Source organism: Grus americana, chromosome 7 (assembly GCF_028858705.1).
Source record: "Grus americana isolate bGruAme1 chromosome 7, bGruAme1.mat, whole genome shotgun sequence".
Lineage (NCBI taxonomy): Eukaryota > Metazoa > Chordata > Aves > Gruiformes > Gruidae > Grus > Grus americana.
Window position 1 is genome coordinate 18,812,520 of NC_072858.1, and position 21,997 is coordinate 18,834,516.

The 21,997-nt window shown below is 37.0% G+C and overlaps 1 protein-coding gene across 4 annotated transcripts in view; it reads right to left on the reverse strand.

The window, feature by feature from the left end:
- Window positions 1-189: 189 nt before the first annotated feature.
- TBC1D12 (TBC1 domain family member 12) overlaps window positions 190-21,997 on the reverse strand; it is a 47,375-nt gene continuing 25,567 nt past the window's right edge. For 2 of the 4 annotated variants that reach the window (XM_054832207.1, XM_054832204.1), the window contains exons 3-14: window positions 21,699-21,755; window positions 14,994-15,109; window positions 12,896-12,978; window positions 11,183-11,300; window positions 10,733-10,839; window positions 9,997-10,077; window positions 7,407-7,501; window positions 6,578-6,649; window positions 4,587-4,715; window positions 4,158-4,267; window positions 2,121-2,379; window positions 190-1,877 (exon numbers count right to left, since the gene is read on the reverse strand). In XM_054832207.1, coding sequence (XP_054688182.1) covers window positions 1,809-1,877; window positions 2,121-2,379; window positions 4,158-4,267; window positions 4,587-4,715; window positions 6,578-6,649; window positions 7,407-7,501; window positions 9,997-10,077; window positions 10,733-10,839; window positions 11,183-11,300; window positions 12,896-12,978; window positions 14,994-15,085 — 1,215 coding nt within the window. In that variant the 5' untranslated portion in view covers window positions 15,086-15,109; window positions 21,699-21,755 and the 3' untranslated portion in view covers window positions 190-1,808. The remainder of the gene's footprint in view (window positions 1,878-2,120; window positions 2,380-4,157; window positions 4,268-4,586; window positions 4,716-6,577; window positions 6,650-7,406; window positions 7,502-9,996; window positions 10,078-10,732; window positions 10,840-11,182; window positions 11,301-12,895; window positions 12,979-14,993; window positions 15,110-21,698; window positions 21,756-21,997) is intronic. The other 2 variants (XM_054832205.1, XM_054832206.1) reach the window with 2 other exon arrangements.

A 21,997-nucleotide genomic window follows, 5' to 3' on the forward strand; every position in this document is an offset into this window, starting at 1 on the left:
GGGGCCCCACCGAGCCCGCCCAGCCGCGGCCACAGCGACGCCTGGCGGCGGAGGCCGGCAGCCGCTGGCGAGGGACGGGGGTGTCTACTCCGGGGGGGAGCTGCTCCCCCCCAGTAAATCATCTTTTATTTCAACGCCCTGCCCTCAGCACAACGCCATCCTTCGCGTGGAAAAGCGGCACAGCCCACGTCTGCTATAAGTTTTATTTACACAGGAATTGGTACTAGTGGTCTTAAAGGAAGGGCTGATCCTTCTATTTACACTTATATACAGATTTATAGTTGAAAAGTAAGAAAACTGTACAAGATAACACAAAAATATAAGACAAATTGGATCCAATTAAAGTAGTGAATACATAAGTTAAGAAAAATCTGACATTTAAATTTCAAATTGTAATGTTATAAGTAGTATATATATAGTTTTTAAACCAGATAGCAATGTAAGTTACACCACACTAAATCTTTACCCCAATTATGTAGACTCTGCTTTTAAACACCAGACAACTGGAAGCCTCCTGCACTTAAAAACACATAATGATAATTTTGACTTGATTTCCACAGAGGGACCAGTTACAAAAACCCACATGTAAGGAATTTATTTACATTAAATATTAGCAAAAATGGACCAAGAAAGTGCAAGTGTTCCTCACCTGCAGTGCTATCCATTTTAAATTTCCATCCCCTACAGTCACAAGGTTGTTGTACAGCATCTTCAAGAACAGGAAATGTTTTCAAACATCTGCCTTGACACATACAATATGACCTTATGTCTCACAGTTAAAAGATGTTAAAGAATTAAGTATCACTAAACCTTTTGGATTTTGGTATTGCACACTAATAAAACAGTTTCAAAAACAGTTCTGTGTCTGCATTATTCCAAAGTGTTAAAAGTGGCTGCTCCTTTGACAACACAAAGTCTGCAGATAGTTTTGTCAGTTGCTAGTGTTCACCATTACGTACAAAGTATTTCTTAGTTGGAAATGGCTCGACAAAATAAAACTTCTGGTGGCAAAACCCTTTCACAGAATACCCACTCCATTTTTAGTAAGCTGCACCACAACCAATACACCAAAACAAATGCTTAATACCACTCACGTTGAAAGCTGTACACTCTGAAGATAATAGCCCTGATCTTACCACTGTTTAAAGTTCAGATGATTTTTGCTCTAACAGGTGTGGGCACAATACTTCCACAGTTCCTGAGTTAATTACATTTGCCCAGACTGAAGAATGAAGCTGCAACTTAAAAAAAAACCAAGTAAATAAGACAATATCCCTTCCCAAATGTTAACCATCTTGCACATAAACATACCAAACAACCTTATTTGGTCCTCAGTACTTTCAAATGGTTAATTTTGGAGGTAATATTTGTACCAAAGCATTTGGTTTGGATAGCAGTTTTGGGGCCTTAAGATTTAGCATTTCCCTCATCCCCCCAAAAAAAGTGCCTTTGTGGTATTTGTAAAAAAAGTTATGCCTCAAAATTTTTTTTAAAGTACCAACAGAAGTTATTACAAACGTTTATTGCATTGAGCTGATTCTTTTAAAGTATTAATATGAACTCCCCCACTTCTCAGTTTCATAGGTTTTAGTATTCTGTGTGAAAACAAATCTTCCCACGACAAAAGCTAATACTGGCAAAAGGGTGAAGATTTCATCAGTTCATTACTCCACTGAGAGCTGTGTTAGCTTTCCATCTCATTTTCACATTGTCTATAGTGCTTTTCCACATAGAAGTGATGTGAAAACTCCTTTGTCATCAAGTGGTTTTCCACATTTTCAATTGACCTCAACATTACGACAATTAGCTTAGCTTTTCAGTGCTGGGCTATGGTTCTTGTCCGCTTCTTTGTTGTCCTTCATCAGTGAGGCAAACACCTGGAAAAGTAAATTATTTCATTAATATAAAAAACCCAGTCTTATAAAAAAAGATCAATAATAATCTCCATGCTACTATTTTGGTGGTTAATTTCTAGAATGAGACACTAGAAAGGAAGTACCCATTGCTCAGAAGACATGCAGCATAGAGTAGTCATTAAGTGCCCATATACTCATGTGCTGGTATATCTAGTGGTTTTTTTTTTTATATATATGACAGATAGATATCTCCAAGAAACTCACCTGTGCCCATTTTTTGTTACTATTCTGCATCTGAATAGCTGCAATACAACTAAAAAGCTTTTCTGATGTAATGTCTTCTGGAAGTTTTGTTAGAAACTGTGCTATATGAATAAAGTCCATCTGTAGGAGAATATCTTCATATAACCGAAGTATTCCTAACCCTGTCCTAAACAAAAATTCTTCTCCATCTCTACAGAAAACGTCCCAGACACGACAGGCCAGATCAAGTGGTAATGACTTGCTGTAGAGTGTAAAAATCCTACAATTGAGAACAAAAGTACAATTATAACTTTAATCTATTTCAGAAAGATGAAGATACAAACTTCTTTAAATCTGTTATGTTAGCTGAGAGTAAGCAGATGACATTATTTCATATGTTCTTATTTTTTCCATATTTCAAAAGATTCACAAGTCTCCAGTTTGTAAAGTCAGAACTCCTGCTCTGAAACCCATCTCTTCATGCTACAGGAAATCCTCCATTTGAAAGCCATCTCCTTTAGGAAGCTCTGGCTAGAGAAATTACAAACATCTTTACACTCAAACAGGGTATAATATACAAATAAGACCTTAACTCTTTCCATTCTTCAAGCCATACAGTTTAACAGCTCTGTTGATCATTTGTTTTCTAAACTAAACATAAAGCCACAAATTATCTCAATAGAAGGCTCCATCCCACTAATGCACTAATGAGAATTCAGTAACTACATTTCCATGATACATTTTGAATTTCTATTCATGTGAAAAAATCACCAAAAAATCTAAAGACAGTCACTGTTCTATTCTTACTGGGAAAAGTCCGCTTGCATTTCTTATTGCAAAGTTTATTTTTAAAAAGGATTCATTATACAAGGGCAGAGAGTTCCGTCTGCTGTATGTACCATATTGTAGAACCCCTCCCATAAATTTGTAGTGGTTCCTTTGATACAAAGCACACTGTTATCTGTTTCCCCATTATTCCTGTTGGAAAGTGGTTCAGGAACCTCATAACTCCTTACCGCAGAGTACTACCACCTCTTCTGCTCTCCCTTTATAAGAGGAGCTCTCTATCTCAAAACCATCTTTGGAACACATGCAGGAATAACAATCTTCATTTCTCTCACAGGTAACTGGAAGCAGAATATTCTAGTACTTTGTACAGCAGCACTATTTCCACAACATATATACCTCTCTCGATCTGCCTAAACTCTCAGGACTGCAGCATGCTCCTGACAATGCCGCTATTGTGTAACCTGCTCCTGCTGAGACTAACTGCTTACTGGTAAGCTGCATCTTACAGCCAAAGTTCTTCATTCCCACGTACTCCGACAACATGATGTTATATTATTTAATTCTACCCAATTCAGTTTACTCTATTAGAAACTTCTAACCCATATAATAATCCTATATGAAGCACATCCTTATCCACACACACACTTATGAATAGACATTCCATATCTGACAGTGCTACACACACTTCAAGGATGCTTGCGTTACTGCCTTCCATTACAGGCACATAACATAGTTTGGTACTCTGCTTTAAACATTGGCTACTTCAAAACGTTCACTGTATTTCCAAGTTTATCCCTTCCCAAACCAGGTCCAAATTTTCATTTTCCTTCTGCTCTGAAGTCTATATTCCTGTATTCATATTTTCTTCAGTAGCTGATGTTCATTTTATCAAGTCACTTAAAATCAGTCACAAGACAACTACAGTGTAGTTGCCTCCTCTCCCCTACTGATCTTACACATAGCTGACTCTTACCTGCAGCAAGAAAATGAGACACACAAGACTCCTGTGTGTCTCCTTTTCTCTTTGAATAGATGTCACTCCTAATCCTAGTTCATAAAGTTTGAATCCTGCCAGAGGAACTGCAGTTGCACAAAACAGTTCACAGGACCATGATTTCACAGGACCTAGAAAGCTGAAGTACACAAACACCTACTGAATGGGTTGGGTTTTTTTTTCAATGCTGTATTTCTATGGCTGAAAAACCTATAGCAAAATAGAAAGTGTTCCAACAGCTGCAAGGTTAGGTTTGCCACGTTCTCTGAACTCACCAGTCTATCAAATATATGTCTGGAGTAAGACTGTATGATTTGAAATGAAGAAACAATTTGGGAAGATTTTCTTCAAAGAATACTTCAAAGGCTGCAAAGTATTTCAGCATCTGTAGAGACAGGAAAGCAAATCATAAGCAGTCATCAAAAGAATGTTAAGTTGTAAAATAACAAACCCCACCAAGAATCGAGGATGTCAACATAGCACAACATGACTTCTTAGGGTAAGTACAATGATTAAGTGCTTCTAGAGGGAAAAATCAAAACAGTAGGATGTGTTCTATGGATCAGTATCTGGTATTCTCAGTTTTGTAACCACAGGTTAAAGTTCTCCATTATTCAATAGGATAAAAGGAAGTGATCAATGAATCAATTATGCTTCAAGTCAAAGGTATGTTATGGTTCAAAACCAGAAAACTCTGTGCATACCATGCTGTGATCCACACGGAAAAAGGCCAGCTGGCATGGCTTGTTTAGAAGGTTAGCAAAGGCAATGAAAGCATCTGCCTCTTCCAGATTGAGAATGAGCACAGCAGCAATGAAGGACATCCCTTGTACCTTCAAGTGGGAAAAGCATCAGGCAAATATAGGTGAGTAGGTTCAGTACATCTTACATCTTTGGAAATGCAAATATTTACAGCCTGCAATACATCAAATACCATTGCATAACATTTCCAGATGAACGGAAACAATACAGATGAATAACTTTTATGCATGCAGTCAATTTTGTTTCAGCAAGACAAAGTGTTTCTTCGGATGCTGGTTTTAGGCACTTGATGGAAGTTCTGGGAGGTCTCATGATCACAAGTCCTTGGGACTTGGAATGCAAGAAAGTTAAAACCACACAGGCTGGACACAGAGCTCATAAGAGACAAAATTTGGCCTCAAGTTCATTGTTAAGCTATGGAAAATGTAGACATGGCAAAAACTCACATATGGGACAGTTTAGACCCAGACGGATATGTTGGAATTGAGTCAAAATTCTGTTTCAGAACAGTCAATACGTATCTTTCCATTTGCCAAACAGTATTTGTTCACACACATAAAATTACTTTTAAGTGGTTCGCTACAATGCGAGTTTACATTTTTCCATGATTACGCTCTCAAAAACACTTTAGCCCACAATAAAAGCATTATTCTAGCTGTTAACTGATGATCTGAATACTCATATTATAAAAAATAATTTTACCAATTTCAACTGCAATAATGATTATTCTGCTATTTCTAGGCATTTATGCTCCCTGCTTCTCATTTAAAAAAAATGCACTCAATATTTTAACCAACTAGGGAAAAAAGTATTGATATGCATCAAAACCAGTCCTGCAGTTTTCCATTTTTGTGGGATAGATGGGTGTGGAAATAAGATTACATTAAATTTACTGCCATATTAACTTTAAAAAAAAAATCTATGATCAGTAATATCCAGGCTAGCTGTTGTTCCTAATGCAAAAAAGAGAAGACTGATCCTTGAAAAATTATTTATTTGCCTTTTAAAACTCCACCCTGGGAACAAGCAGTCTCAGAACCTGCAGTTTGTAATCTCTTGCAAAGAGTACGGGAGGGTCTCCAAAAATGAGGTCACAGATGACAGAATTCAGGGCTAAAAACATTTGAAAATGAAAAACCAACTAGATATCGATGCAGAGTCCTAAGTATGTCTGATTTAGAGGGGAAAACACACCCTATGCTAAATAATGTTTTGTTGCATGGATCCGACTTAAAACTTTTCAAGTTCTTTTTAACCCAGAAGCAATTAGAGCTTGTGAAAGGTGTTCCTAGCCACCTCCAGTTATTTAACTGCTTCTGTAAGCTGACACCATTCAGAAAGATGTTAGGGTTAGTTGGTTTGTTTGCAGGTGTGTTGTTAGTATTTTAGGTTTGGGTTTGGTGAGGATTTTTTTATTTATTTATTTTTAAACAGCAGTGTTTGCTGCAAACAATCTTATCTTCGCTGAACTCAGATGGAGCAATTAATCTTTGACAACAAGACACCAGTAAGGAATTTCTGGATTTTAGGATGTGCGGTAGTGAAGCAGAGAGTATCACTATGGAAACGGCAGCAGTGGGAGCAACACAGGACAGAACAGACCAAGTGCTCAATGGAAGTCCACTAGCATTTTGTTTTTTTTCTGTAGATGCTGTGGGTCTGTCAGAACTATAATGCCTTGTGAACACATTCATTTAAAGTTTTCCATGCAAGGCAGATAGCATACTCATCCTTGGCATCCAGTACATTTTCAGCTATTTAATTATCTCTAAGTATTAGAGATCATTGTAAAGGCCACGAAAAAGTGCCAAAGTTGAATTATTTTTTGTAAGTGCTAGTAGCATAAAGTTTAGAGACCCTACTTAATACACTCCAATATGTGACATTTTAAGCTTATTTGCCATGTTATAAACACTGTACAGCAGATACTTACATATCCCACATCCGGTCTGTAACACGTATATGCTCCTAAAACACTATGCAGGAGATCATGATAAGGACCACCCTAATACAAGGGGAGGGAGGAGGGGGGAAAAGGGGAAAAAAAGGTTTTTTCAAAATCACTTTATAAATATAGGAAGGTAACAAGCCAGTATTTTAAGATGCAAATGAGCCAGTGAATTATTCCTTTGTTTACATCTAGAATAATACCAGTTTTTACTCCAAGCATTTCCATGTATGCTTTTGAGATGTTAAAGTAACAGACCAAAAATCCTATGAAACAATTCAGTGTAAATCAGTACACAATGGAAAATGAAGATATCTGGTACACATCCACGGTTGGTTTTTCCTTTTCAGAGACAGTGGATGTTTTAATTCTTAGTAACACAAGTTACTGTATTACAATACTGCATGCTATTTTATATAGATATAATATATGCCTACACGTGTATATAAAAACCATACAGCCTGAAAATGCGTACTAAAAAGGTATCAAGATTTCTGCAGGAGCAATTCTCATTTTTGCATGTAATTTCATAAACATTAATAGGAACCATATGCAATTTTTCCAGGGAAAAAAGCCTTACAGTCCATTGTTAGGTGTCCTTACTTTATTCTAAAAAAAAAAAAAAAAAACAAACCCCAAACAAAACACCCCAAACACTATTTGCTGTTGTATGTAGAAAAGAACTAACTTTACTTTTGTTGTTTTATACAAACAGCTTCTAAAAACTATTCCATATTTAGCCATCTAGGGTTCTGCTCTTGTTTAACTATTCAGAAGGTTAAAGTTGTCATAACAAAAGTTAAAGAAATCTCACCTTCTGGAAAATATACAGGGATGGAAATGTGCGTGATATATCCAACTTAATTAGCTCCAGACTGGCCTCACGATCAGCAACAGATGCACCTGCATCTGCAAGCAAAACCAACACTTATTAAACCGATAAATTCTACGGACTTCAGAATAAAACCACCACAGGCACATAGAGACTTCTAGTATCTCAGGAAAAAAGTTACCTAGTCCTAATTCTTGGAGTGCACTTCTGCAGTGCTACATACTTCACGAGCTAAAACTGTCCATTGATACCTGGCATATGTCATCAACTCCAAAAAGTAAGACAAACTATCAGTAATTACTATTTGTCTACTCATTCTTTTTCAAGCCATACATCTTTACATCATTCAGACTTAAGACCAACAGGTTACCTTTTACTTCTGTCTAACACTCTATCCAGGCCCAGACTGGCCCTGCATTCACTAGAATTTGAACTTTGTCCAGCCCAGTCCTCAAAACTCTGTTTTCTTTCTTATCTTTTACTGTGACTACAGTTAACTGAGTCTGTGCAAGAGCACAGAGTGAGAGCACTGCTTTTGATCTAAATGTGATCCAGTGGGGTCCCACTTTTGAAATTTTTCATTCCTAATCAGCTCATTTGGTGGCTCATTTCAACCAGCAGCATTGAAATACACTCTGTACACTAGAAGAAAAATATGAATTACACCATTAGCACAAGAACCCAGCACTTCCTCACCTGCAAAGTCAAGCATATTACTTTCAAAGTTATGCTTTTCTCACAGCCCACTTTTACTGAAGGTAACTAATATACCAAGAAAATTCACTGAAGTTTCCAGAATTGACTGCACAGTTATGATCTGCATAAGTTACCTTACTTGTAAGCTCTTGTTAGACTCAGATTTTTTTTTTTGCATCCTTAAGAGTGGCATTCCTCAAACAGCAGAAGAGAAGGCAGCATTCACTCAAGAACCTCCAGTAGAAATTCACCTGGCCCTTGAGTTATCTCTATCCTGTCCTCTACATAGGAGCGTGATGCAAATACTAGTGATAGCAAGGAGAAAAATACATGTGGCACTTGGGGAAAAGGCTCTTTCAGAGGGCTTAAACCAGTCAAGAGCCATCATGGAAGTGGAAGACTGAAGAGTTTGATGAATAGGCTAAACAGAACCTGCTCTTCTGCTGAAGCCTGGAAAGCAGCGTTTTCTTCTAGTCCTCCTAAAACTAAGATAGTTGCATTCAGGAATGAGTGGGACTGCTGCAGGCCGTGGCAGGGGAATTTGGGAGAAAGAAGGCTATTATTACAAAGAAAGAACATACACAATCTAAAATAAAAAGTTCAAGGTCTGCTGCTTAATCCCTCCTTTCTCTTTCAAAAGGAACAGGTATTCTATTGCTTAATTTGGAATCACTTCATTTTGGACAGTACCCGTTTAGAGTGTTCCCAAGGAAGACTAATCTACAGTATAGAGCATAAGAAACTCTGAATTTATACAAGAAATTCAGTTTAACTCCAAAAGAGGAGTCATTGGGGGTCTTTTGAACAGATCTGACAGATAACACATCTGTTGATGAATGTCTTGTCTTCAAGACACAAAAAGATACTTTTCATGCTCTAATCTTTATCTGCCAAAATAAAGTATTAAAGAGATTTGAACAGGAAAAATCTTCAGAACTACACAAATATGTTAAGTGAGGCTAAAATAATTGATCTTGCAGACTTTGCTACCAAAGACTAGTAATAAGCACAGCGGCCTGGCTTGCTTTTCAACCAAAGATGAAAATCCAATTACTCCAAGTTTTCCCTCTATTACTACATTTCCTAGAACACCTGACACAATCAAATTGGAGCCTTCCCCCTTTCATTCCCATCCAGAGCTATGACCTTTCCAAAATAAACAACTTACTTAAGCCTTCCCCCACATTCAGCCCACACCTCCCTAACAAAAGAACAAACCGCCACCCCATGAACTAAGAGGCATTGCAAACATGTTTTCCAAGGATAAACGTATTTACAGTCATGTACACACAGACTTTTTTTTATAAACAGCTTGTCTCAAGACAAGCTTCAGATGAGTCACAGAGGTAGCCTTAGGAAGACTAATAATTTACAGTCAAAGTAGCCAGTTAGTCAGGGCTGGCTATGGCAAGTGCAAACAAAAAGTACTTCTTGCATTACAATGCCATTTTCTTTCCCCAGAAGAGAGACCAACTAGAAAAAAAAATAGTTATTTCATAGCAACTGGTACTGACAGTATCACATAAGACAGCATTTAAATAAATGTTAACAGTTTAGTTTCCCATTTCTTTTTTTGGTACTTCATCTAAAATTTTCCATGAGGGATTAGGCCCAGTATTTCAGGAGTTCAGAGGAAAACACATTCATTTGAAAGTAACTAGCACATGCAATATTTTAATGCATCTTTTATTGATATAGTAAATACTGTTAAGCCCCTCACTCACTGACTTGTATAGGAAAACAAACATTTAAGTAGGGAATGACTCTGAGCACTTTTAACAAGTATTCCTAATGCTGCAATTGCAGCTCAACTTGTGAGACTTTCTGGGTTTGTAAAAGTGAATTAAGAGGCTGTCTGGCATTCAGGAGATCTCACCTTCTACGTCATTCTCAGAACTTGTCTCACTGAAGCTCTTCCATCGTTCCTTAGCTCTTGACAAGAAGATTTCATAAAGTTCTGCAAGAAAACAAAACCAACAACAAAAAGGAAGAGATAAGTAAGAAAAGCACCCATCCAAAATAAAAGCACACTAGGTATTCTTGGCTTTGGTTTTGTTGCTTGGTTTCATCTTAACCACTGGGGGCAGGGGAGAATCTATTACACAGTTACCACTAACCACTGGAGTACCACTATACATGCTTTTACTGCGTGCGCTGTCTTATGATTTCTTCTGTGGTGAATACGCAAATTACAAGAGGGAAATCATGTCTTAAATAATTCGGATTTTTATTTTTGTGAATGAGTTAGAACACTAAAATCATTAGTTATAGCAGGTAAAGCAATTCCTCTTTCCACCCCCTTAAGAAAGCAAAGCTATAAATTCTCAATTCTAAACATAATTTTTGGGGGAGGGATGGGGTGGGGTGTGTGAGAGCACCACCTTAACTCTTATAAGACTAAAACAGTTTTGTAAGCAGGTTTTGAACCTTGTTTCCATAATTTACCAGGCTATGATGTCTAATTGTGAAAAACCCCTGTTCCTAAGGTTGTGAAAAGCAGTTCTTCAAAAAGCAAACATACCCTGATTTATTTTTTTTTAACAAAAGTTTGAATTTTTCTTTGAAAATAACCAACTTAATTTTGCATTAAAATGTGATCTGTTAAGGCATACCAGGAGTGATATTTAATTCGTTTCCCACGGCTAGACTCCAAACCTTCCCACGTACACTTGGGGGTAATCCCTGCCACCACAGCTCTCGAACTCTTCGGGTAGCACGCCTAAGATAGGGAATCAGAGGAGAAAAAAAAGGAAGAGAGAGGCACATATTGCACATCTTGTTTTCTAAAATCATTGGGCAACTTACAAGCAAAATAACATACTATTTCCCGAATCAGTATTTGGGGATCTCTGCTTATGCTAAAGCCCCATTAAAAATCCCCAAACCATTAAGCTCCCAGAAAGCACATTTCACATTGCTCTGTAATGACCTCTCACTATATCATGGCAACAAAACCTGACTTCTTGACAAAACAGAAAGGAAAACAAGGTATGTGGGTCCTCTGTTTCCAGAGGAGAAACAAGCCAGCCTTGCCTCATTTACACAACAGGAGCTTTACTCACATGCCTTCCCAGTTAGGTAGTATTTCATTGACCCAAATCACCATAGCACTAGCGATATTCTCTTCTTGCTTGAAACGCTCTCTCATTATTTTTTTCCTTTTATGTGCTTCTTTAATTTCTGTTAAGTGTAACATGTTAATAATTCTGCATTAGTGTATATAAATTATTAAGTAATTCAGCTATTACCTAATTATTTACACGATGTCTGAAAGATCAAGGGTAAATTACAGTTGCACATGAGCTAGCTGGTACTATTTCTGTTGATTATAGGTGTATTCCTCAGGATTTTTTTTTTTTTTAATTTAAGCTATTTTTAAGTCACTCAAATACACAGCAATTTAGACAAGCAAAAATCCATCTAGAAAACTTGTAGCACTTCTGCAGTACACAGAATGACTTAAAAGCAAGCACATCATCAGCACTGGTTTTCCTATAGTGAATTTCATACCACATTCTACCAAAACCTTACTTATTACTTAGACTAATCAGCAATTATTATAGATATAATTATTATTCAAAAGTGCAATTCTACACCTATTTAAAAATTATTCAAATTTTACTAAAAATTCTCCACCTGGAAGGATTATTTATTTTCTTTTCTGGAAAGAGGACCTAAGATCTGAGACAAAGCTACAATGCTGAACAAAAGAGAAGTATTCTGCCTTTTGTTAAAAAAAGATCTTTCTTATTAAAAAGGCTAAAAGAAAGATAGAGCAGTGCTATCTTGACATCACTAAGAACCACTGTGAAATTGCAGCAAGACATTTTCTATTTATGCGCGCATTAGACACATCAAGGGAGTAAGCCTGCCGTCCTCAGTAAACTGATACGCCTGACCCACTTCATTAAGTTTTTACTGAAGCTTTATGTGTAGCAATAGTTAATTTAATGAACACCGGGGCACACATACTAAAAAAGTACACTGCAAAGATGCAGTTAGAGAACATGAACCACAGATTACACCTTACAAGATGCACACCACAATAGAGGAGTGAAATGAGTTGTCAAATGCCTTGGATTTCTTATGACTTCTTTCAGAGTAAAGTGCCACAGATCCACAGAGGATCAATCAGTTCAGAAGCTTGTATCTCTGACAACAGCCCAAGTAAAACATGCAGCACAGATTCTTAAAATAGCTTATTCCCTGAATACTAGGCATGAGACTACAGAAGTCCTTTCAACAACTGTTCATAGATTGACACAGCACCAGATGCCACAGATATGTTTAATTTAAAAAACAGATCTAGTGGGAGTGGGAAGGTTCACACAGGTACAGCTGGTTGAAAAAACCCCAATGTTTTCATCTGTCTTCACATTGGAATTGATCTCAAATTCCTAAAAAACAGTCAGCTTTATTATACTTTGGCTTTCAGTGGCAACTGCAGCAACACAGCTTGAAAAAATAGTCTGAGTACCCAGAAAGTTTCTAGCTGATCACATTACACAAGTAGTTAAAAAAAAATCATCAAGTCTCTACTTAAAAATTAAAGAAAAGGTTAAACTGACTTCTGAATCTAGTTACGTTCACTGTGGTGCAATAAGAAAACAATTTGATAATTGAGTTCTGTTTTAAACTGTGTGCACACATGTACCAGAGAATAACCTAGATATTAAACAAGCTTGTTCTTTACTGTATCTACTAGCCTACAAGCCAGAAACTATTTTTGCTGCACAGTTAAAAAGAATTATAGCGATTATTGGCAGTTAACATACCTCGTTTTTTTGCCTCTGCCACCATCTCATCATACTCTTGTCGGTGACGTAAAGCCTCCTCCACTGATTTGGCAGGAAGATTTCTGAAAACAAGTTGTTCCTGAGTTCAATACACACAAATGACATTCTGAACCATTTCAAAACTGGGTTTAATTTGGCTTCTCTTTAAGGTGAGCTTTGGTGTTTCAGTAACAGCAGAAGAGGGCTTATTTATTCAGAACTACCAGATGTTTACTGCTTCTGTTTATTAGTTCTCCTATAGCTTCCCCAAAGTAGGGTTATTAGATTTGCTGAACGTCTGGACACGCTCAAATGAAGTTTTCATGAAGTGACAAAAGAGAAATATAGATATTCCATATAAAGTTAGTTATTCCAATGCATTTCTACACATGCATATTTTAATCATCAAATATACCTGCATATCAGCACTCCTTTTGTTCATATGAAATCTATGATGTTGTCTTTTCAATAAAAGGTTTTTATTAATTTAAAACTCCCACAAGAGAACACAGGTTTACCAAAGGAAGAAAGGATAGATCCCCACTTATGTCAGAGCTAAAGCTAAGGAAGCTTGCTGCAGAACTACAAGTTCACCAGCTTAAAACATGTTTGGTTTTTGGCTGCATAGTGATCCCGTAATTGCCAAACACACACTTCCTTTTGACCAAGCAGACTCATTCCAAAACAAATCAGAACAGTGTTTGGTCTCAGTCTCTTATGCAATCTCTAGTCTACTTTTGTTCAAAGTAAACAAAAGACAGTTTTTGCTTTTTTTGTTTTGGGGTTTTTTTTCCATATTAAAATGACGAGAAAGAAGTTTTCCACCTCCTCTTATGCAAGTAGAAAAGATTGATCACTTTATTAATATTTCCAATGGAAGTGAGAACAGAATAAACTTTCAAGGATGAGATGTAGCAACACATTACATACTTGGGATGGCACTCCGATTTGAAACAAGTGTTATTTGTAAAAACATATTTCTGTAAGTTTGTGAATTGTGGTATTTTGAAAGTACAGAAAAGCATCAGCAAACCAGTTACTGCATATCCTACTCTCCACCATACAGTAAGAGAAATAATGCATTTACAAAAAATAATCACAGCAATCCATACCTCCATTCAGGATATTTCTGTCTTAGCATTGAATGATCTTATATACCACTAGAGAGAATCTTGAAGGAAACACTGTATGTTTTATTTTCCATTTCCTAATTTAAACTGGTTAGAGCAAACATTTAACAGTGCCATCACAAGCTTTCTCAAGGTACAATTTGAAAGCTTTGCTCTATTTGCTTGCCTCACAGCATGTGTTCCTAGTCAACAGGTCCTCCTCTTTTCTTCAAATTGCTAAAATATACTGACCAATTTATTACCAATTTTTCATTACTATTCTTATTTGTACTCAATACAGTTTTTGTTGCATCTTCATCTACTGTTTCCTTGCCTTAAGCTGCAGTTTTAAGGAGCTACAAAAACACAGCTGGAGCAGGGGCAAGGAACAGTTTCAGTGAACACCACCATCTCGATACCAACAAAGCATTTAACTGTAGCCACCAGATACAAAACGAGCATTCAGCATTTGTGACAAGAAGGTGCTTCTTGTGTTTCAAAGGCAATTCTTCTCACTCCTGCTGTTACCTACCTAATATCTTTTCTCTCTTTTCTTTTCTCTAAAGATTCTTCTGGTAAGCCATGTCCAGACTTGCTGTAGTGACAACTGCCACTGTTAAGTCTTCCCTGACTGGTCTAGAAAATTCAGTTCCCAGAATGGGGGAAGGAGAAGGGAGTGCGTGCTGAGATGGCAGGGAAGAAATCCATAAAAGTCTTCAGGAATTTTCCTGATTAAGGATGCTCACAGCACTGTCACAGGCAGCTATGATATACAGTAGATAACAGACTGGTGGCCCCATTACCGTGAGAAAGAATTCCTCATGTAGACTATAATACACTTAAAGGTTCCTCTAGAGGTATTTGTTCGGCTATTATCTGGGATAGAATAATCCAATGATACTTTCCTGTAAGACTTGTGAAGTTTAGCTCATCAGAAGCATATCTAACAAATTCAGTCATCATCAGTTGCACAGCAGAATCATACTTACGCTGGTCGATCCTCCAGAATCAAAGCAGTAGTTGAAAGTGGTTCAAATTCAATATTTTTACGTCTTGCTGATGGGGGTGGAGGTTTATACATTCTTCCTGTCCGTGCTTCATATTCCTAAACAACATTATTGATAAAAGTTAAATTTCAACTTTCAATCTCGCTTCTAATTAGTAAGCATAATATTACTTGTTTAACACTTACATAATTTACTATTATATTTTTTAACATTAAGACAGTAAGGAGCTAACATTACAAGTTGGAATTTATAGCTTTCCAGGACTGCTAAGTAAAGGTGAATGAGAAAGTAGTTTCTTGTATCAACTTAATCTTTGATCTATTCTAGTTCAATATTACTACTGAGCATCCAAGGATCAGTTCAGTTAGGAAATCAGCATAATCTTCCCAAACTAATTAGTGTGCAAGTATATTTAAATAATTTGTGAAGTTAACAAGAAAAGCCCCAACAAAAACAGCTAACCAAGAACATGTGCCTCTTCCCATTTCTTTCCTTTTGCATCTAGCCACCCTTAAGATCTGGTACCCCTCACATTTCTGAAGCCTTTAGCAAGACCATCAGACCCACATTATCTAGAACTACCTACACCATACTCAGTGACAATATAACAATATTTATCATTACAAGTCTGTTTCACATCATTTCTTCCTCAGAGGTTAAAACATGCAATCTACTTCAAAATATTTAAGAGCCTTTAATACAGAGAAGATTCTGAGGCAGAAAGAATCCCATTCCTTTTTCCACAGAGCAACTCAACAAAACAGAAATACAAGACGTGAGACAGTCTTCAGGAAAAAGGCTAGATACAGCCAGATGAAACCCTCAAGTCTCATGTTCCCTCTTTTTTAGCCGCTGTAAATAAAAATTTACTGCCAAGTCACTGGGAAACCCATGATTATGATCCAGCAAATCTTTTAAGGTTATCTGTGAGAAGACTTATTCCCAAACCAAGTTAGCTTGCAGGTTCACACTCTCCTTACACACAAAGGCTAAATACTAGTTTCTCTGCAAGTCTTCCACATGCTGGAATTCAAACATAGAATAGTAAGAGCTAAAAAAAAAAATCATCTTTTTAAGAGAATAAATTCAAGGTACTTTAGTAACATACCTTGACAGATCACACAGCTCTATTCTTAAGCACAGCCAAGTGAGATATAACTTGTACAAGCATTTTTCTATCTAAAGACAGTTTGTTCTTGTACATCTGCTGCTTTAATAATTGTGTAAGTAAATTAAGTCTCAGATAAACATAAGATATTTAGGTTAAAGTCACCAAAAATTAAAAAATGATCAATTACTAATTAGGTCATGCATCTTACCAATCAAATGTAACAATCTTCTCCAGAAACTTCTCCAAAATGAATCTCACACCTAACACACAGCTTCTTGTGCACATTAATTGTCCCAGGGACAGAGGGCTTTACACATTCAGTGTTCATTAACAGCATTACAGAAACAGAGCTGACAACTTTAAAGCTATTAGATAGCTTAAAAGTTCAGTACACAGTTGAAGTCCGTAAAGTTAAATGGGAAAATGCCTCTTACAAACGTGACAATCCAGTCTCAGATTTCCAGAGAAGGCACAAAGTGTCTACCCAACACTAAGGTGGCTCAAAGCTTGCTGTTCAACAGCCTCCTTACCCTATCCATTTCAACGATCTTTAACAAAATTTCTGTTCTTCCACATTGGGCATAACACATTAAATGATCTGAAAAGTATAATCTCGATGTCATGTTAATCTCATCTCAAGAGGAAGTTAATCAGAATCATTGAGGTTGCAAGATCATCTTTGTCCAGCCTCCCTGCTCAAAGCAAGGTCAACTACAGCAGGTTACGCAGGGCCTTGTTCAGCCAGATTTGTAATATCACCAAAGATGGAGATTCCACTCTTGCGAGGCAGAGGCTACAGCACCTGGAATTCCCAAGTGGTTTCCCATGCAAGTACTAACCAGGCCCCAACCTGTAAGCTTCAGAAATCAGAGGAGATCAGGTGCATTCACAATGGTAAGACCATACCCCTCATATGCCACCATACTTTTCAGATCCTGAGGAGTTATCTGGACTTCTTGCCGTTTTTCTAGTTTGTGGGAGTTAGAACAGTAGTTTAACTGATGAGAAAAGGCGATTGCACCTCCACAAAACAAGACAAAGAATGGTTTTGAAACATTCTCAGTATCTTTTGAAGTGGTTTCCACTCCCCCCCACAAGTCTTCAGCTATCCTTCCAGCTCTCTGCCCTTTAACCACTGTATCATACTCTGCCCCATGGCAGCGTTCTGAATAACTCATGTTGCTGGCACCCTGGAAAGAGAGGCACAAACCTAGAGCAACCAACCTACTATTTCAACTACAGGAGAAGCTCTGTTGCTTTTCTGTCTTCAAGAAAAGCCCAAATATGCACCTTGTAAAGAAAAAGAGCGAGCCACTTTGTGCTATCATCACTTATACATACATTCACACTAAAACCCTAATGCTTTGTAAATACAATGACTTAAAAGTTACTAGCCAACTGTTCTTAAATACAACTTAGTTCTAAGTATTTCTAAGTCTCTGGCCAAGAACAGTGGTTATACAAATTTCCTAGAACATACTCCTCTCCTGAAGGGTAATTCCCAAGACAACTTTTGATTGAAAATAATATGCATCCAACATCATTTGGCACATTCAAACAATTATCTTGAACATCTGGACATACAGGATTGGTAGAGTTCTGTTGTAATTCACATCAGCGTGAGAAAAATCAGAAAACCAACATTCACTGTATAAATGAATACACATGGTCTTAAGCCTAAAATTATTTCATTCCTCCTAAAACCACAGAAATGTTATAGGCACTCCTGATGTGCTTTATACCTCAGGGTACTCCAGCATATTCTTAAGTTAGGAACGCATCCTGTGATAGCACCTGGAGGTCAGCATCCAGGTTGCAGTACAGTAGCAATGCCATCCCTCATATTCTTGGTAGAAGTTCCGACTTACTTTCATACTTTCCAGTACTTTCTAACAGGAGCCACAAGATCAGGTTCATTTAGTGGTCAGATATGAGGAAGCTCAAACGGTACCAACCTTTTCAACATTCCTACATACCTAATTTGTATGCAAGTTAAATAAAAAAGCATTGCAAGATGGATGTTAAAAGTAAAGCCACTCTCAACCTTTTTATTACAACCAACACATCTGAATGGTGCTAGTGCTTCTGGCTATCGTACATGCTAAGAACTGATATACTATTTCCAAAGCAACGGAAAAAGGGGGAAAAAAAGAACTCTTCAACAGGGATTTCCACAAAAGGCAGAAGTCATCACCCACCCGTGTTTCTGGAAGTAGACTTTATGAATAGTTGCCTTTTGCAAGAAAAGAACACATGCACAGAGAGGGAAAACTGTAAGTGTTACTAGAAGGAGTCAAAGCAGAGATCAAAATAGCTTCAAGCTCAAACTGTCATGGCTGCACACTCCCCAAGATGAAATGTATTCCAAAGTAACAGAACTTCCCAGTGGTAGATGCTTCTTCCTCAAGAAGCTTGTACTCTAGGAAACTTATTTGAAGATTAGCTCCCAGAACCATCACACATGCATGGAACTCACTGTTTGTGTAACTAAACTATCCTTTTTTTCTGGAATATTTTGTATGGCAAGATGAAAACAATCCAATAGTCTTAACCACACATTTGATGCAGAATCTAAAATTCTTAGCATGGGATAAAAAGCTTGAGTTGACACAGAATTACACTGCAAAAGATGTGAGATAATACTCTTCCTTAACAAGGTAAAAATACAATTTAAAGTCAAATGTCTTGTCAAATGCTCGATATGCAGGGCATATGCCAGAGGATAGAACAGCTGACAACTAAGATTCAAGACTATGTAAAATCTGTTTATGAAAAAAAAAAAAATTGGGAGTGGCACATGTATGGTTTCAGTAGTTTAAGGAATATTGTTAAAAAATTCTTTATTGTAGCATATCTGGTATTTATTAAAAGACACAGAACATGTCACAATCCTGAAAGAAAAACAAATTTCAGCTTTAACAGAAAGTAATAACAGTTATCTCCTTAAGGCTGGAACTGTATCCTCTCATCTACTATCAATAATAAACTTGCTAAAAGCATGTTTTTCCTGAAAAACACTGTGACAATATATATTAAGAGCACTACGATATGTGGAGGGACTTGTATTTCCAGTATTTATTCCTACAGAAATATAGATAAGCCTATTAACCTACAGACAGATAACACATGAACGGGGCTGGGAAAACAGTCTTTTGCTTCTAAACTGCCTTTGTGCTTAAGAAGATATCGATATCTCAAATTGTAACTTCTTTACAAAAAATAAAACAAAAAACCCACCACCACCACCCCTGGTGTTTTAAGCAAAAGTAATAAACCTGCACAGGTCTTTATTGCCTGCACCTTTTTGATATCTACAGGGAAAACAAATGAAACTGAAGCTTCTTTCATCCTTCCTCAGAACAACAATAAAGGACAGCTAGACCATTCAGAGCTATTTTAGATCTCTCTAAACAGGACTGGATTGCAAAATGTAACATACGCATAACTGCCCATAGCTGCTGCTTCCAGCATCTAAGCAAACTAACTTACAGAAAGGAAAAACAGCTGCATCACAGCATTCCAAAGGCATTAGTTGACCCTAAGTGGGGTATGCTTGTGGGGATAAAGAATTTAACTAAGTGTGCACATAATGATTCCATTTTAGAAGACAAACTTGCATCTACAGTGCCCAAACTATAGGAATAAATATTGACCATGAAATTTAACATGCATCTTGCTGGGATAAGTTTTGATCTATCTAGGATCCAACAACAAAAGCTGAACTCTTGGAAATCAGTGATAAAAGCTGTGGATTACAAAGGTTGTGAAAGTCCTCAGAGTCCTGAAAGCACCAATTATATAGATTAAGCACCACAGATCCAATTATGTTTTATGTATGCTGGAGAAGAAAGTGACCCAATAGTGAAAGTTAATTCAGTGTTGCCTATCTTAAGGATTGCCTCTATTTAAAGTAGATGTCAAGGCATAATACTCCAAATAAACAAATAATGCACCCTGTGTATTACAGTTCCTTTTAACATGCTTTACTCCCCCCCAAAAAAAATCTAAGGCTAATATTGAAACAGGTTTTATTCAATCAATCGTGACTTCTGTTGAGGAAACGATGACAATCACCATATATTCTGCAAGTGATTTTAAACCTCTCTCCCCTCTACCCACACATATGATTCTGTGGAGCAGATGAGCCTCTAAAAACATTTGTATGATCATTTTCAATGTTGTACAGCTAACTAGAATTATCATTGGAAAGATTATTTCTCTTCCTTTCAAGCAGAGTTGATCATCCAAGAATGGAAGCATTAACAGAATCGCGCTTAGGAGGGCACCCACCTACATCACTTTAATAAAACTAATAGAAACTTTATGCAAGAAGAATTTCTGCTAATACAGAAGGATTCCCTCCTATGTCATCATGTGCGTGTTCCCTGGGTTAAGTGTTAAAATCGCTGAGCTAGAACTGGTTACAAGGTGATTAAAAACAAAGTGCTTATAGCAAGAGTAGATGTCACTGAAAAATTCTGAGAGTCATAAACTAGACATGTTCCCAGACCTAAGAATGCCAGATGCTACCAGGACAGACAGAGCAGTACATTATTTCCTAACTTGCAGGTGATATAGGAAGAATGTACAGGTTCCTATAGGAAGTAGGGAAAAATACTAATCTTCACATAGTACACAAGAACAGCCAAACAGACACTGAAGAGTTTCTAGGTCAGCCTTCCAAAGTAATGCCATCCATCTTCAATTGTTCATTTACTTTATTTTTTCCTCAATTGGATATTTAAGAAGTTGCATCAAATTTCCACCTTTTGTTGCTTACAAAAGAGCATGAAGCCAGGGCTTCTGGGCCCAATAAAGAAGAGCTGAGAGTGGCTGGACCCTGTAACATGAACTGGAGGCATCACATATCAAGTAGCAGTTACATTGCTGCTCTGTTTCACCGAGCCAGAGCAACAGATCTACAGAACTAAAAAGCTAATTTGTACTATTCCTGTTTAACACAGAGTGTGAGATTAGATTAAAACTTTTCAAAGTAACAGGAATGTGCATTGGACCAATTTCAGGATATCAGTGACAGCAAATAGAAGACATAACAGCATATAACTGAAGTTCCAATAGCCGCACTTTTCTAGGTTTCCAATTTCATATTGGAAATAGTGATTAAAAGCATCCGGAGACCTGAAGTGCCACTGTTAATAGCTTGTGTGACTTAGTGATGAGAAAAAAAAAAAGATTCTAGGATATCAATTTTCAAAGCGAACACAAGGTGTTAAATATTACGAATTAAGCGTTTTAACAACTTTTACCATTAAGCAAGGAGACACAGCAAAGTAAATTACTGTCAAGCTCTAGCATTACCTATTTCCTGCTATTCAAGAACATGCAATATAAACAATAACAAACAATAATACTCTATCACTTTAAGTTGTTAGTGAGATTCATGTGTGAAGTTTATTTGTTTATTTTACTAATGGTATCTAATGAGTTGATGGTTAGTGCCATAAGATATTCATGCTACTGTGAAAATGTGATGTTTGTTCTATTTTAATGAGTGCTACATAGTCCCATGCATGGCATTGAATACAACTAGAAAGAATATATATTAAATTTCATACCCCTGTGTTTAATAGACTGAGAGCAGATACTGACGCAAGACTGCCAGAACTGTCATCCTAATGAGAAAAACAGAAGCAAAGCCTTAGTGAATAAATGAAGGAAAATACCATAACAATATAGCAACATGCAAGCCAAAATTTAAATTCACATGTAGAGTATTAACACTCTATGTTTGAAGAAACATAGATGTGGCTGTTCCTCCGTCTTCTCCAGCCCTCGAAACGTACAAAGACACATAGACTTCCCACTTGTGCATGATGTGTATAGACATCTATTGGACTATTTTGCTGTTTTAATT